The sequence below is a fragment of the Oryza glaberrima genome, chromosome 7 (assembly GCF_000147395.1).
Source record: "Oryza glaberrima chromosome 7, OglaRS2, whole genome shotgun sequence".
Classification (NCBI taxonomy): Eukaryota; Viridiplantae; Streptophyta; class Magnoliopsida; order Poales; family Poaceae; genus Oryza; species Oryza glaberrima.
This window is the reverse complement of record NC_068332.1, coordinates 3,080,393-3,095,791: the sequence shown is the minus strand read 5'-3', so window position 1 is coordinate 3,095,791 and position 15,399 is coordinate 3,080,393. Positions and strand designations below refer to the sequence as shown.

At 41.6% G+C, this 15,399-nt stretch overlaps 1 protein-coding gene across 1 annotated transcript; it reads right to left on the bottom strand.

The window, feature by feature from the left end:
• Positions 1 to 11,217: 11,217 nt before the first annotated feature.
• On the bottom strand, positions 11,218 to 13,332 carry LOC127778892 (9-cis-epoxycarotenoid dioxygenase NCED4, chloroplastic). Its single transcript, XM_052305536.1, has one exon. It carries the CDS (start codon positions 13,229 to 13,231, stop codon positions 11,483 to 11,485), a length of 1,749 nt encoding a protein of 582 aa, XP_052161496.1. The 5' UTR covers positions 13,232 to 13,332; the 3' UTR covers positions 11,218 to 11,482.
• Between the last annotated feature and the right edge of the window lie 2,067 nt (positions 13,333 to 15,399).

Here is a 15,399-nt window from a genome sequence, read left to right as displayed (position 1 = left end):
AGATCGATATGAGGATAACTACCCGTCTCGTGGGCAAAACGGAAGGTTTTCAGGACAAACCTACAAAGAGGTGTCGCACTCTCGCAGCGACGGCGGACGGTTTACGGCGCAAACTGACAAAGATGGACTAAACTAGGGTAAAATAGAAAACATAGTAAAAAAACGATTCAAGTAGATTGTATTCGGGGGTTTTACAATCAACCGGCCTTGTCCCTTATATAGGGATTGGTCTTGCCCTCTACAGGCCCTCCTCCGCGTCCAACTCGGGATAGAAACCAATATAAACACGAAACGTGCCTTCCCGAGCAAGGAAACCCGAGACCCGACGAAAACAGACTCAGACTCGAACCCTGATGGTCTGACCGCCCACATACCTGCGGTCAGACCGGCCCTACTAGCTGGTCAGACCGCCCACATACCTATGGTCTGACCGGCCCTGTGAAGGAAACCCGACACTTTCCAAGCTTTGGCAAATTTTCCCTATTTCGTCCAAATGCTCGGGAAGTATTTCTTTAAGCTATCTCCCATTAATTGCTCTCTGAAAACACCGTCTTGAAGTGTCTTCATCTCCTTCAAAGTCTTCAAACGCTTGTCGATGACGTCTTCAAAATTGCTCCCCATCAAGGTCTTGTAATCTTCAACCGATAAGTCGTCTTGCTTGAAATACTGAAGAGAGCCAAGATTTACCAACTGGCAAAACGGCAATTTCAACAATGTTTTATTACTCGACTCGGCTTATCCATTAGCCTGAGCGTAGTAAAGAGAACTCAACAACTTAATATCATAAGATTTGGCAAAACTTCTCATTTCCTTGGACGTAAAGAAGCTCCTTTAACGTTTGAGGAATACCAAATCTATGAACAATATGCTTCAAAATAAAGTCAATTACCTCCGTACAAGTAATATTCTCGAGCGGCATGGCTTCGGTCCACTTAGTGAAGTAATCCATTGCAACTAGCACGAACCAATGCCCTTTTGATGACAAAGGATAAATTTGATCAATGCAATCCAAAGCCCAACCTTGGAACGGCTATGGTTTCATGATAGGATTCAATATAACGGCATGCGCTAATTGAACATTGCCGATCCGTTAACAAGCTTCACTCCCTCTATAACATTTGAAACAATCATCAATTATTTTCGGCCAATGAAACCCTACTCTCCTAAGCAACCAATTTATCTTACGGGCCGATTGATGAATTTCACAAATCCCTTCATGTACTACTCTCTTAGCAACTTTAGATTGATCATTATCTAAGTAATACTCCATCTATTTTTCGGCGATATAATATTTGAGCGCTTGCCGCCGAATCTTCCGATCAACCTTAAGTGTAGGATCTTTCAAATATCTAATCAAAGGAATTCTCCAAGCTACTTCTAACTCATGGGCACAAATGTCCGAATTCACAATTAATTCATCCTTTTAATCAATTGTAACGTGTCCTCCAGCTCTCTGTCCGAGATCGGTCAGACCGGACACGCAATGCCGGTCAGACCGCCCTGTCTACCCAGTCAGAACGGCCATGCAGAGCCGGTCAGACCGCCGGTACCACTGGTCAGACCGGCCGTGCAATGCCGGTCAGACCGCCCCTGGTTTATGACTTTGCCAATTTCGTCCAAACTTTTGAAATCAAGCATCGGCCTTTAGTATATAATTTTTCTTCACATAATAGCCAGATGCTTGGTGTATCAAATTATTGGACCAAAATTCCTTCTCTCTAGACATATGAACTATAACATCCAACTAACATGTCTAGAAGAATACTAATTCAAATGGCTTTTGAAACAATAACCATCATGGCATCAAAACACTTAGCCAATTGAAGTATGATCAATAATGAATCACCAAAGTCATATGCCTCACACACATGAATTCCAATAAACTACAAATGTAAATAATCGGCTTGAGCATGTATGTAAAATATTAACAATGCCAATGTTCCTACCACTCTAGAGCAAATCATCACATTGACCATTGACATTAGCCGAATTACTAGTAAGCAAAACTTTCATGGTGCAATAAATATGAAATCTATATCTTATATGGTGATCCATAAAAACACATATGATTTGGCTTTAAATAAATATCAAAGAGTCATGAGCCAAATCATACTTCAAACAAATTATATGCCAACCTACCAATTCTACTACCTAGAACTGGCATTTGCAACATGTATGTATAATATCAATTTGATAAGCAAAAACACACATGTGCTAGATAGCAAGCAATGTTCTAACATGGCATAGGCATATAATATAATGTTGAACACAATAAACCCATACCTTGCCTTAGCATCCGACAAACGGCGGCTCAAAGATGTGATGTCGTATCCATCGCCGTTCATCTTCTCTTGGTTCCCTCATGAGCATATTAATGTCTTGCCCCCCGAGCAAAATCGGCTTTCTAGATTGCGCGATTTCGAAGGCAAGATGGATACCGCACTAACACCCATAGCATCATGTGAAGGAGACTTATTTCTAATGACCGATGATTCTTCTCTCATAAAATTGGATTTATCACTAGTTTGGGAAATCACCGGTCTCTCAACTTTTACTTCTTTAGGTCTCCACACTCGCTTAGGTGTCGTTCGAGGCTCTAAATTATTACATGTTTTGTTCTTTACATCTTCGGCCTCCTTTTCTTTTTGACCTATGGCCCGAAGACGCTGTAGCCTCCTCTTTTGAGAGCGAGATAAGCCAGAAGGTATCCACTTCGGCTGTGGTTGTTTTCCAGGAGCTAAGAAATGATTCTTCATATTTTTGGTCGAAGTAGAAGCTCCTGTGTTGTTGTCAGTTTTCCCGCTCACCTTTAATGCCCCTCGGTCTGATCGGCCTCTGGGCTTGGTCAGACCGGCTGCAAGCCGTCGGTCAGACCGGCCAGGAGGGTCGGTCAGACCGGCCGTAGACTGGCGGTTAGACCGGCCAGCTGTCTCGGTTAGACCTCCAATGTTGACAGTCACGGCATCGGCTTCAGTCTTCTCTGCTTGTATAGTTTTCGCCGCATCTCCAGTAGGTACATGAACATCTTGAGATTCCTCATTGATAGCAACGACCTCCGGAGCTTTGGCTTCTTTCCTCACCCACACCTTCTTCACCTTTTTCACCTTTGATCCACCGGACCGATTCTTTTGTGGGAAACGGTCTTGTCTTGAGTTGGATTAATGATTTGGCACTGACCTAGGTGATTCCTTCCACTCTTGGTAATATGGCATAGGTGGTTGATGCATCCAAGGCATGTAATACATAAAAGGATAACCAAATGGTGACATTGGATGTGGATACCATGGCATCACAACAGGAGGTTTATATGGAGTTGGTATAGTTGATGGCTCCGATTGCTTTGGTGCTTGACCAAATCTCTTCCCACGAGATGATCTTGGTCTTTCTGAATTACTAGTTTGGTTATCAAATCGTTGACCGACTAATCCTTTCTTGTACTTAGCCATAAGCATCTCAAAAGTGAGCTTCGGCTTTTTGGTCCTTTGGAAACTAGATGATTCATCCTTTGCAACTTTATGATCTTCGGCCTTCGCATTTTTGATCCTATTCTTGGGCCGAGGATCCCCAATAATAACACTTTTCCCTTTCTTTTTGTCAACATCAATAGAACTAACAAGGAGAGGATCACTAACAATTCCGGTCTTAGGCATAGATGTAACCGAAATAGTTTCACAAGTGACCGATGAATCATCAAGCGGTCTATTCTCTATCAAGCTTGCATCTTTAAAATAATCATGAAACTCATGTTCCATTTGTGACCATATAGAAATTGAATTAGGAGCAAGTAAACTATACCATGTAGATGCAAAGTTTGACAAAGGAGGAAACAACTTTAACTTAAGAAAATCATTACTACTGGCCTTACCACATTGATCAATAAATTGGCCGATATGCTCCATTGTTGTTCTAGCATCCTCACCTGTGAATTTTGTGAAGTTGGGCACCTCAAATCCTTGCGGGTATGGGACCGAATCTACGTGTTCAGGATACGGCCTTTGATATGTATGCATAGCTTCTTTGGATCCTATTTCACTACTATCCCGCAAGACATTGTCATTATCTTTTCCAACATCCACATGACCAATTTGTGATTCGGTCTTAGGTGACAATGCTATTTCATTTTCTCTTGTAATACAATCCGAACCGCCATTTAGTTCGGCTATATCTTCAATGGCATTATTCTCTAAGCTAGCAACACAATTTGAACCATTACTTGGTTTGACTATTCCATTATTGTCTAAACTAGTAACACAATCCGAACCAACACTTGGTTCGGCTATATTGGTTATTGCGTTATCATCCAAACTAGTAAGACAATCCGAATCAACATTTGGTTCGGCTATACTCGTTACGGCATCATTGCACAAATTATTACCACAATCCGAACCATCGCTTGGTTCGGCTATACATGATATTGCACTATCATCTAAGGTGGTATTTAAACTATTGTCATCCACTCGGCTTTCCTGAGCTAGAGCTGCTTCATGCAACACATGATCAACATGAAGAAATATCTGGCCATTCAATTTCTCTTTAACAGAATCAAGCAATCCATCATATGCAATGTTGGCCAAATCTTTGTCAGTTATTTTCAAATTGAAACATCGGTTTTTAACATCTCTAAACCTTTCAATATAATCAGCAACAGATTCATTGTATTTATACCTAACCGATGTTAAATCAGACAACTTAAGCTCGGTTTCATTAGTGTGAAAATAATCATGAAATTTTGTTCTAATTGAGCCCAAGTATCAATAGAATTTGCCGGTAAAGAAGTAAACCATATCAAAGCAGTACCGGACAAAGATAAAGAAAACAAGCGCAACTTACATGCATTCATACTACTAGCCCTACCACATTGCGCTAAGAATTGATCTACATGCTCGTATGTAGTCCTACTATCCTCACCACTAAATTTGGTAAATTCAGGAATTTTATAATTAGGAGGATATGGGACAACGTCATAAAAATCAGAATACGGCTTTTGGTTCTCCCTAGCACGATCCTTCGCTTCAACCCCAAATGTAGCCCTGATAATGGCACTAATCAATTCCTCCATATTTTTAGGCCAATGTGGATCTGGTGGTGTATTTGGTGGCCTAAGGGGTGGTTGTTGCGGCACAATATGATTATATTGGCCATACCTAGTGTCATGAGAATATTCTCTATTAGGATCATTGTAAACATTAGAGATATGTGGAGTAGCATGACTAACAGTATTAACAGGTGATGAATAATAATTAAAATCAGTACCGCTAGTCGTGGTATGAAAACCTGGAGAAACTCCCAGGGAACCGGTCTGACCGGCCCATGGCCCGGTCTGACCGGTGGTCAGTGGTGCGGTCAGACCGGCCACAGGAGGTCCGATCTGGCTAGAATAGGGCACAGTCTGACCGGCTATGGTAGGCACGGTCTGACCGGCATAGGATGCGGTTAGACCGGTGTCATGACCGGTAATAAAAAGAAACAAAGTTCTTGCTGCTTGTCTGCCAGGTAGATCGGCTCTAATAGCCTGATCGTTTCTCTGTTTGCCGTACGAAACAAAAAGAAACGAGGCCGTCGAGCCGGCCTCTGCCTCCTGACGATGATCCTCGGTATACGCGGCGTGCTGAACGGCAAGTATTCAGATGGATTCAGTGACGGCTAGATAATTAACTTCGCCGCGGAACAGATTAATCCGGCGATGAAACCAATGCGTAGCGATAGCAATTACAGTGTAGATTGATTTCGGCTATTAAGCCGAAACTCCTGATTTGATGAACAGTAATTACTAGATTAAACGAAATTCGGCCGTGATATGGCCGATTAGATCGTCCCCAGCGGAGTCGCCAAAAATCGTGTTGGCAACTTTTTGTGACAAGTCGACAAGCACGATCTCAACACCTAAACGCCTTGTGGTGATATGGAGTCGCCAACCACCTCGATCTAGCCAAAGGGCCAAATGAAGATGGGTTTTGCAAAAAGAAAAGCTAAACCTGCTAGCGGAGCCGATTTAGAGATCAAAATCAGCCTCTAGGCCGATTTAGATCGATATAAGGATAACTATCCGTCTCGTGGGTAAAACGGAATGTTTTCAGGACAAACCTACAAAGAGGTGTCGCACTCTCGCAGCGGCGGTGGACGGTTTACGGCGCAAACCGACAAAGATGGACTAAACTAGGGTAAAATAGAAAACATAGTAAAAGAATGATTCAAGTAGATTGTATTCGGGGGTTTTACAATGAACCGACCTTGTCCCTTATATAGGGGTTGATCTTGCCCTCTACAGGCCCTCCTCCACGTCCAACTCGGGATAGAAACCAATAGAAACACGAAACATGCCTTCCCGAGCAAGGAAACCCGAGACCCGACGAAAACAGACTCGGACTCGGACCTTGATGGTCTGACTGCCCACATACCTGCGGTCAAACCGGCCCTACTAGCCGGTCAGACTGCCCACATACCTGTGGTCTGACCGGCCCTATGAAGGAAACCCAGCACTTTCCAAACTTTGGCAATTTTTCCCTATTTCGTCCATAGGTGCTAAATTTGGGTGTAAACAGTTTGTTCCCTTACATATATATTCTCTTTGTCCTATCAAAGCCAACTTCTGACTATAAATATGAACATAGTCTATGTATAGATTTCGTAGGCAGAAGTCAATTTTTTTTAGACGGAAGAGTAGCGGTGGCATTTTTTGACTGTCACAAATGGCATGTATTGTAGAAAAAAAATATGTTTCTCTTTTTCTTGAAGAATATATATGCTCCTTATTTTTACTATTCTAATAGTGCATGTTCTGCCAGATTTAGTCAAGAAAAAGATGTCAACATATGTTTCTCATGTGGCTCCGGCATGTAGCGCAGGTGCATGGTACACCATATATATGCATGCATGCACATATATGTGCAGTCGGCAGATCAATCCAAAAAACACACACCGAGGTACCCAACTGATTTGCTTTGACATTTGGGTGTGCTCACGAACAATAATAAAACAACCGGAAATCCCTACCGGTTCGTGAATTATAACACCGAACATTACACTCCCTCTGTTTCAAAATATTTGACACCGAACTTTTTAGCACATATTTGACCATTCGTCTTATTAAAAAAATTTGTGAAATATGTAAAACTATATGTGTACATGAAAATATATTTAACAATGAATCAAATAATATAAAAAAATAAATAATTGCTTAAATTTTTTGAATAAGACGAATAGTCAAAAATGTACTTAAAAAGTCAACGGTGTCAAATATTTTGAAACAGAGGGAGTATATATTACGACAGCTATCATCACGCATACTACTATGTTTTAGTTATCAGTTATAATACCGGACATTATACGACGGCTATAAGCTTTGATTGGTTGTCAGGTTATCAGCCATATATATATATATACATATATATATATATATATATATATATATATATATATATATATATATATATATATAATTTACCACCATTTATCGATAAATACGTAAATTTGTAACTATATTTCATAATGAAAGTAAATAAGTAACTACAGGTGTCCTAAAATAAATTCATTCTTGAGTAATATCCTTAAATCCGAATTTGTGAAAGTATAAAACAATTGCCCTAAAACTAGATAAATTAAGTGGGGGATAATTAATTTAAAATTTGATATAGTGGGAGTATTTTTGTTTTTTTATATTGATATGTGTAGCGTGGATAAAAAACAACTTAGCTACTGAAACTCATAACTAATGCACGAAACTAACAATTAACCGGAAAAGGTACTATATACCGACATCGATCAAGAGGATGACACGTGGACATCCACGTGTCAGCGTAAGCGGCAAATTAATGTCGATCCGCTCGCAGTCGTCGCGCAGCTACTGTAGCGGCTTCCTTTTGCTGACGTATGCAGCTTTCAATATATACAGTCCACCGAGCAAGTTTAATACTATCTCCATATTTTAATCTATGATGCTGTCCAACGTTTGACCATTCGTCTTATTTAAAAAAAATTTATGTAATTATCATTTATTTTATTATGACTTGATTCGTCATCAAATGTTCTTTAAGCATGACATAAATATTTTCATATTTGCATAAAAATTTTAAATAAAATGAATGGTCAAACGTTGGTTGAAAAGTCAACGGCGTCATACATTAAAATACGGAGGATGTATTTTTGTTCATATATGGTATAATATATTTTTTTCTTGCTAGAATGTTGGATCATAGATAGAGACATATAATGTCGATTAGTTTGTTAATTAGTTGGTGGATGGATGATTCTGCCTGGTGCTTAATTAGATCGCTGGTGCTTGAATTATACAATTAACTCACTGAGTAGATCTTTTAGTAGAGATTTGAGTATAGCTAAGCACGATATGGGTATATCTGTTAGCTTACGTACACAAGCTAGCTAGCTGTAGATACATGATTTCGAAGAGTTGAGATCAGCATATAATTAAATTAGTAGCAGCATGTTTTTGTTGATTTATGTTGAAAACTGTAATTTTATTTACGTAACTTGTAATTACGAAAATGATCGGTCCACGTAGCCATAAACTTCTGATATTTGGAAGTATATATATGTTAGCTAAGAAATGACAGGAAAAATAATTAAAAAAAATTAGCCGCGCTTTCTAACCTCCATATATTTTTCTCTACGTATATAGTGTTGAAATTAATGAATCAATTGATGCAAGACAATAACATTAGCTAATTAATTAAAAGCATGTACTCTATCTCTTTTCTTAATTTGCTCAATTAGTTAAGTCGATATATCAATGTCGAGCTAGGTTTAGTGTGGGCTAGCTCAGCTGCACACCCACATCAAGTCGCATTTGTCGGTAAAGACATTTAATTAGCTAAAGCATACACGATCCCGTTGTTGAATTGGTTGGTGTAGCTAAATTTTGGTCGACTAGATCACATATATCTCATTCTATCCACCGACTATATATGCGTGTTATCGATAACCATCGACGACATATGTTTCATATTGCTTAATAAAATACATATTTCAAAATTTGGTCACATAAATAAGTATGTGACGTACTTACTACTCTTTCTGTTCTCAAAATATAAAAATATAAGCACTTCTACCATATAAAATTTAAAATTTGTACCAAATATAAGCAATTTTTTAGAGCACTTACCTGCTTGTCTGGCTCGTCAAACACCATTCGTTCAATTTCTTTTCATATTATCTCCAATCATTTCTTATTTAATGAGGCATACGGCATCAAACATATAGTCTTTTCTACTCAATTTAATCTTTGCTGAAAATCTATAGAAATACTTATATTTGAAACAGAAGAGGTATGTAAAATGCACTTAAAATGTACTTTGATTAGAAATTATCTCTTTAAATATTTTGATTGAGCTTTTGAAAATGCATAACACAAGTTTGTCTTAGAAAATAGTTTGAAACTGTATTATACTTTTTTTTTGTCCAGATTTGTTGTCCTAGGAAATGTCCCATCCAATTTTAGGTTCTTATATTATGGGACGGAGAGAGTAGTAGTTAATAATTAATCTAGTGTCATATAAATATTACACTTTCTTATTTGTGATAACAATTAACCACCATTAATTTTCCCAAAAAGAAAAGGACGAAAATAAATGCCAGATACTTCTAAGAAGTCAGCACTACTACTATTGCTAATCTACTACATTGGCTTTTTAAAGCTAAAAACGTGAATATTAGAGAAGGATCTAATATCAAATAATTAATTAGAAGGAGTGAGATTTCGAATCTAGGTTGTCTAACTCACCACGGAAGATCCCTGGACGTTTCTCTTGGCTTTTTAAAGCTAAAGCGTGTATAAATCGTTGAGACCGATTATGCATATGAGTCGCGTGGGTGTTATAAAAAAAAGAAAGAAACATCAATTTTTACGCGTGCATCATGAATGTCGCTAATTAACATATGGTTGTTTACTTGATTACGAAAAACGAATTCAATTGACCACAGTACTACATATCCGGTTCCAATTCTTACATTAATAGGGTTAGTTAGTACAATTAATGTACTAGACGATATTAACAGACCTCCTAACCAATTTGATTTTGGTCAGTTGTGACTTGTGAAGGACATTTTGGTCATACATTATATGAAATTAAGCAAATGTTTGTAGTTTAAATATGTATAGCCTAGAGAATGTACTAACTAGTAATTAATAAGTAATTGCATTGTCTAATTGAGTATTATCTAAATAAGTACTAAACAGGAAGAGTACTTCGTAATTATAATGATATTTGTTTTGTGAGGATAATAATAATGATGATGATGTTGATGAATACTCCCTCCTACAAATAAAAGATTTTCTAGCGTTTAAAATTTATTGAAAGAGGCTTCTAGAGCACTACTGCCGCAATCCAACCATTTTATCGTCATTCATATTTATCGTTGTATCATTTAACGTTAATCTCTTTCAAAGCAAACTTTTAAGGATGTTAAAGTAATTTCGCATTAACCTTATAAAGCCAGGTTCAGCAAAGATGAAGATGAATATTTTTCATCGCAAGTAAAACGAGATAAACCATTAGTAAAACGAGATAAACTATTAATATATAATTAGTCATGTACTGTACTCTGTACTCTCTCCGTTTCATGTTATAAGACTTTCTAGCATTGTCTACATCCATATATATGTTAATGAATCTAGATATATATATATGTTTAGATTCATTACCATTTATATGAATGTGGGCAATGCTAGAAAATCTTATAGCCTGAAACGGACGAAGTACTAATTATTATAAACATAAAAAATTAAATTTATCGGATATTTAAAGCAATATCTCTGCACGAATATACCATTTAGTAGTTTGAAAAAAAATGCTAATAAAAAATTAAGATAAAATCTACATTTTAATTAGAAAAGAACGGAGCCTTAAACTTTTTAGAGGTACTTATATATGTGGAGGAAGGAGGAAATAACAATCAACCTAGCTCCTCATTATCTTAAAAGTAAAACATGAACCTCTAGGCTTGAAGTCGCTCTCACGACCACCACTTTGATAGTACTTGGAGTAGGACAGACCACACTGTCACTCTGTCAGCACAAACACACACAACATGTTGACACATTAGCTACCTTAATTTTCTTAACATTAATTGTACATGTTTGCAACAATCCGACAACCAGCAAAGTCAGCCTAAAATATGATAAAAAAATTATTAAGATGACAAAAATACTGTCTACATATACTTGTACAGAAATATACGTATATATATATACAACAAAATATGTATGATATATAAATCTTTTCCTGTACATATATATACACAATCTGAAGATACAGTAAAAGGTATACGTACATATACACACACGCGGTCTGTGTTGCACTAATTAAAAATCAGTAGTGCACGACCGCTAAACTATTTCAATTCCCTAGCTAATTAACTAATTATTCACTGCTGTTAATTAATTCTTTTTACTGTTGCGTTCTACTAGTAAAAAAAATTAAGCAACTCTGTAATTTGATTTTTCACTGGGTAATTAATTTGAGCTAAGCTAAGCTTGTCGCTGCAGCTCGTTGGCGCCAATGAAGGTGCCGTGCAGTCCGTACGGCACGCGCCCCGGCAGCTTCACGGCGGCGACCTCCTCCATCGCCTCGCCGCCGGCGCCGCCAGCGTCCACCACCACCAGCTCCGACGTGCCGCGCTCCTCGTCGTGGACGAAGCACAGCACGTGTCCGTCGTCCTCCCCCGCGGCGCCGGCGCGCGGAACGAAGCATGGCTCGCCGCCGTACCTCCCCTCGCCGTAGATGAACCTCTCCGCCGTGCCGCTCTCGAGGTCCACCTTGGCGAAGCCCGACACCCTCGGCCATGGCTCGGCGATGGCGAGGTAGGCGTACCGTGTCTTCCGCCCGAGCAGCTGCCGGTTCACCATGCCGGCCTCGAGGTTCACCTGCTCGGCGGCGTCGCGCAGCACGGCGCGCCGCCGCGACACGCCGGTGCGCGGGTCGAGGCGGATCTCGGAGAGCACGCTGCGGAAGCTCTCCTCCTCCGGCGAAGACGGCTCGTTGAACACGGCGTCCGGCGGCGTCATGCAGGAGCCGATCACGACGATCTCGCCGGTGGCGTCGTCCTCCCACGCGTTCCAGAGGTGGAAGCAGAAGCAGCCGGGGACCTCCACCCACCGGAGCTCCGACGCGTCGGCGGCGCGCTTCGGGAGCACGCCGAACCGCGACGCCTTCTCCCTGTCGTACACCACCGGCGAGCCGCCGCGCACCATCTCCTGGAGCTTGAACACGATCTGCTGGTCGGGGACGACGGCGTAGTTCTCCGTGACGGCGAAGTCGTGGATCATCGTCGGCGCGCCGACGGGGATGTCGACGTCGCGGGACTTCCGGCCGTCGGCGGTGAAGTAGAAGTACTTGAGGTAGGGCTTGGACACGACATTGTAGCTGAGCGCGAAGAGCTCGCCGGTGACCGGGTCGAGCTTGGGGTGCGCGATCATGGTGCCGTCGGCGTCGAGCTGGCCATGGAAGTCGTACCTCCCGACGGTCTCGAGGTCGCCGTCGTGGGTGACACGGACGTGGTAGGGGAGGTCGTCCTCGGACATGGCGAGGAGGCGGCCGTCGTGGTAGACGAGGCCGGCGTTGGCGACGCCGATGCCCCGGGACGCGTCGAGCACGCCGCAGAGCGCGCGCGCGCCGAACAGCAGCAGTCGCGCGACGCCGGAGTGGCCGTGGAGCTCGCCGATGGCCTTGGGGAACACGGGCCGCCCCATGTCCCGCTCCTGCCGCAGCCGCGCCGTCTCCGTGAACCGGCACGCGTACGACTCGGCGCGCCCGCCGGCGAGCCGCACGGCGTGGAGCATCCCGTCGCCGTCGAACAGGTGGTGCCCGGCGCGCGGCGCGTGGAGCGGGTTGGCGCCGTTGCGGACGTACACCCCGTCGAGGCACGCCGGGAGGCGGCCGGACACCGGCAGCCCCCTCACCGGCGGGCGCTCCCCGACGGGCGCGTAGTTCCCGGCGATCTGCACGGCCGGATCGGCGGTGCGCGGCAGCGCGTGCCCCCGCTCGAGCAACCCGGCGACGAGGCCTTCCTCCACCGCGTCAATCGCCGCCGCCGCCAGCCGCTGGAGCGGGTTCATCCGCCGCCGCGGCTCCACCACCGGCGCCGGCGCCGAGACACGCATTGGCCTCGCGCCGCGCTTGATCTTGCCATTGGTTGGCACGGTTGCTGTCGCCACCTTCACCTTGGACGGCGGCGGCGGCGGCGCGAGGCCGGGGGCGGAAGGCGCGGAGGACGCCATTGGTGAGACACGGCCTGGAGCTCGCGATCGATCGATTTGGCGCGGGTTGGGAGGAGGGAGAAGGAGATGGATTCGAATGATTTCGAGGAGGTGGAAGAGGAGGTGAGGTGGGGAATGGGAGGGAGGAATCGTGGGGAGATTTATAGGAGGTGGCGGGAGAGGCGGTCAAAGGGGAAGTGGGTTTTGAAAGTGGCGGGAGCGGGTGGGGGGACACGTGGCGGGAGGAGAGGGGGTCACTGACCCCTGAGGCTGATGGTTTTTGGTTGTAGACGCATGGAATCCTCCTTTGTCTGTCACGATACCACTGCTGCAGTCGCTCAAAACACCACGTGGATGGATCACACTTTTTTAATTGATTAATCTGTCCTCGTTGTGTGATTAACGCATGACTAAATTGCTTCATGTTTCTTCAATTAGGGGATATAATCAATAATCCCAAATACAAATCAAAAAGATTAAAATAGAGCTGTACTTGATAGTCCAGTGGTTTTATGGTTTCAACTTTTATGGTCCTGTGTTTCACATGCTTATAATTTCTTCTTAAAAATGATTGGAGGGACGTCTCCCTTCAAATCTCGTTTTATTTAAAAAGACTAAGATATCATATTTTATTAAATCCTAATACAATTTTTCCTCATTTTTTAAATTTTAATCTATTTATCCTTTATTTTTATTAACTTTGATGAAGTGATTACTTAAAAGTAAATTTGTTAAAAAAATATTGTGAAACGAAGGGAGGGAATACCAAATAATTTCAGTTAAGATTTTTCTCGAGTGGAGTTACGTAAAGTTTGACAGGAGTGGAAATGAGAAGATACACAAAATAAGGTGAGCCATTAGCGTATGATTAATTGAGTATAAACTATTTTAAACTTCAGAAATGAATTAATATGATTTTTAAAGCAACTTTTATATAAATTTTTTTTATAAAAAATACTGTTAAAAAAATGTGCGCGCGGAAAATGAAACAAACTTTCTCACGATCTCCTTGGGCCGAACACAATCTCTCTGCCATGAGGAGAGAGAGATAGAGCACGGAGCAATGTTTGAACCTTTCTGCCCTACCTAGGACAATTAATTAATTTTTTTACTTGACACACCGTCCTATCAAATTAAACCAGTAGCTTAGCATAAAAAAATTAAACCAATACTCCTAGTAGCTTTTTAGTTAGTTATCCTTCAAATCAAATTCCGGCCACTAGAAATTTTGTTAGGTTCATTTTTGTTTTAATCAACCAATTAGAGACTTGGTACGGCTGCTTTATGGAAACAAGAAACCTTAGAAATATAAAGTACACCACTCATATTTTTTTTTATCATAGACGAAAATGTATGGAAATCTAGGTATTCGAGGTTTGGTTTTTACCACTGTCCCAACGTGTCTCTAACGTCACGTCTAATGCATCCTCAAAATGTGTTGTGTACACTATTTTATTCTAGAAAAATAGTCCTGTTCCAAAATAAATTTATTTTTAGCTCCTTATATTTTTTTCTCGGAGTTTATGAACATATAAAGGATAAATGTATTAGGTGTAAAAAAAGTGAAAAATAATTGTAATAAGATTAATGAAGTATGAGTTTTCTAGCTAGTTTTTTTATTTTTTATTAACATGTGTAGAATGAGTGAAAAATAAACTTATTTTAAAGCGGATAAAGTACATGTGTAGTAGGATATGCACGTACACGTGTCCCTCTCCCTCAAAAGGGCACCTGCTTCCAAGTTACTCCACACCTAAGACGTGTTGACTGCATCAAAAAGTGTTTAACCTTTAATCTCTCTTTGAGTTGGTGTAGTATGTGTGTAGGGTTGGGGGGTGTGTGTTGCTTAGCTAGCTAGAGCTAGCTGGATATTGAAAGCCCACATTCGGTGGCCATGGTTGCTCCAGCGAATGGAGCCACACCACGTAACACGGACACGTGTCACGCCCTCCGTCCTCCATGCACTTACTACTGCACCGACCACACACACTCACACTAATGACGAAACGAAATCGAAGACAAAAAGGTTTTGATTAATTAAGCTATATATGCTTTATTAGTAGTATTTTGAATTTCGTTTTTGTTTACTTTCGATGGACGCTAGCTTTGAACGCTTCAACGCGGAATTAGGGCGTTTTCAGTGGTGATCTCATGAGCTATCTAATCGACACCTCTCCCATACTGATGTT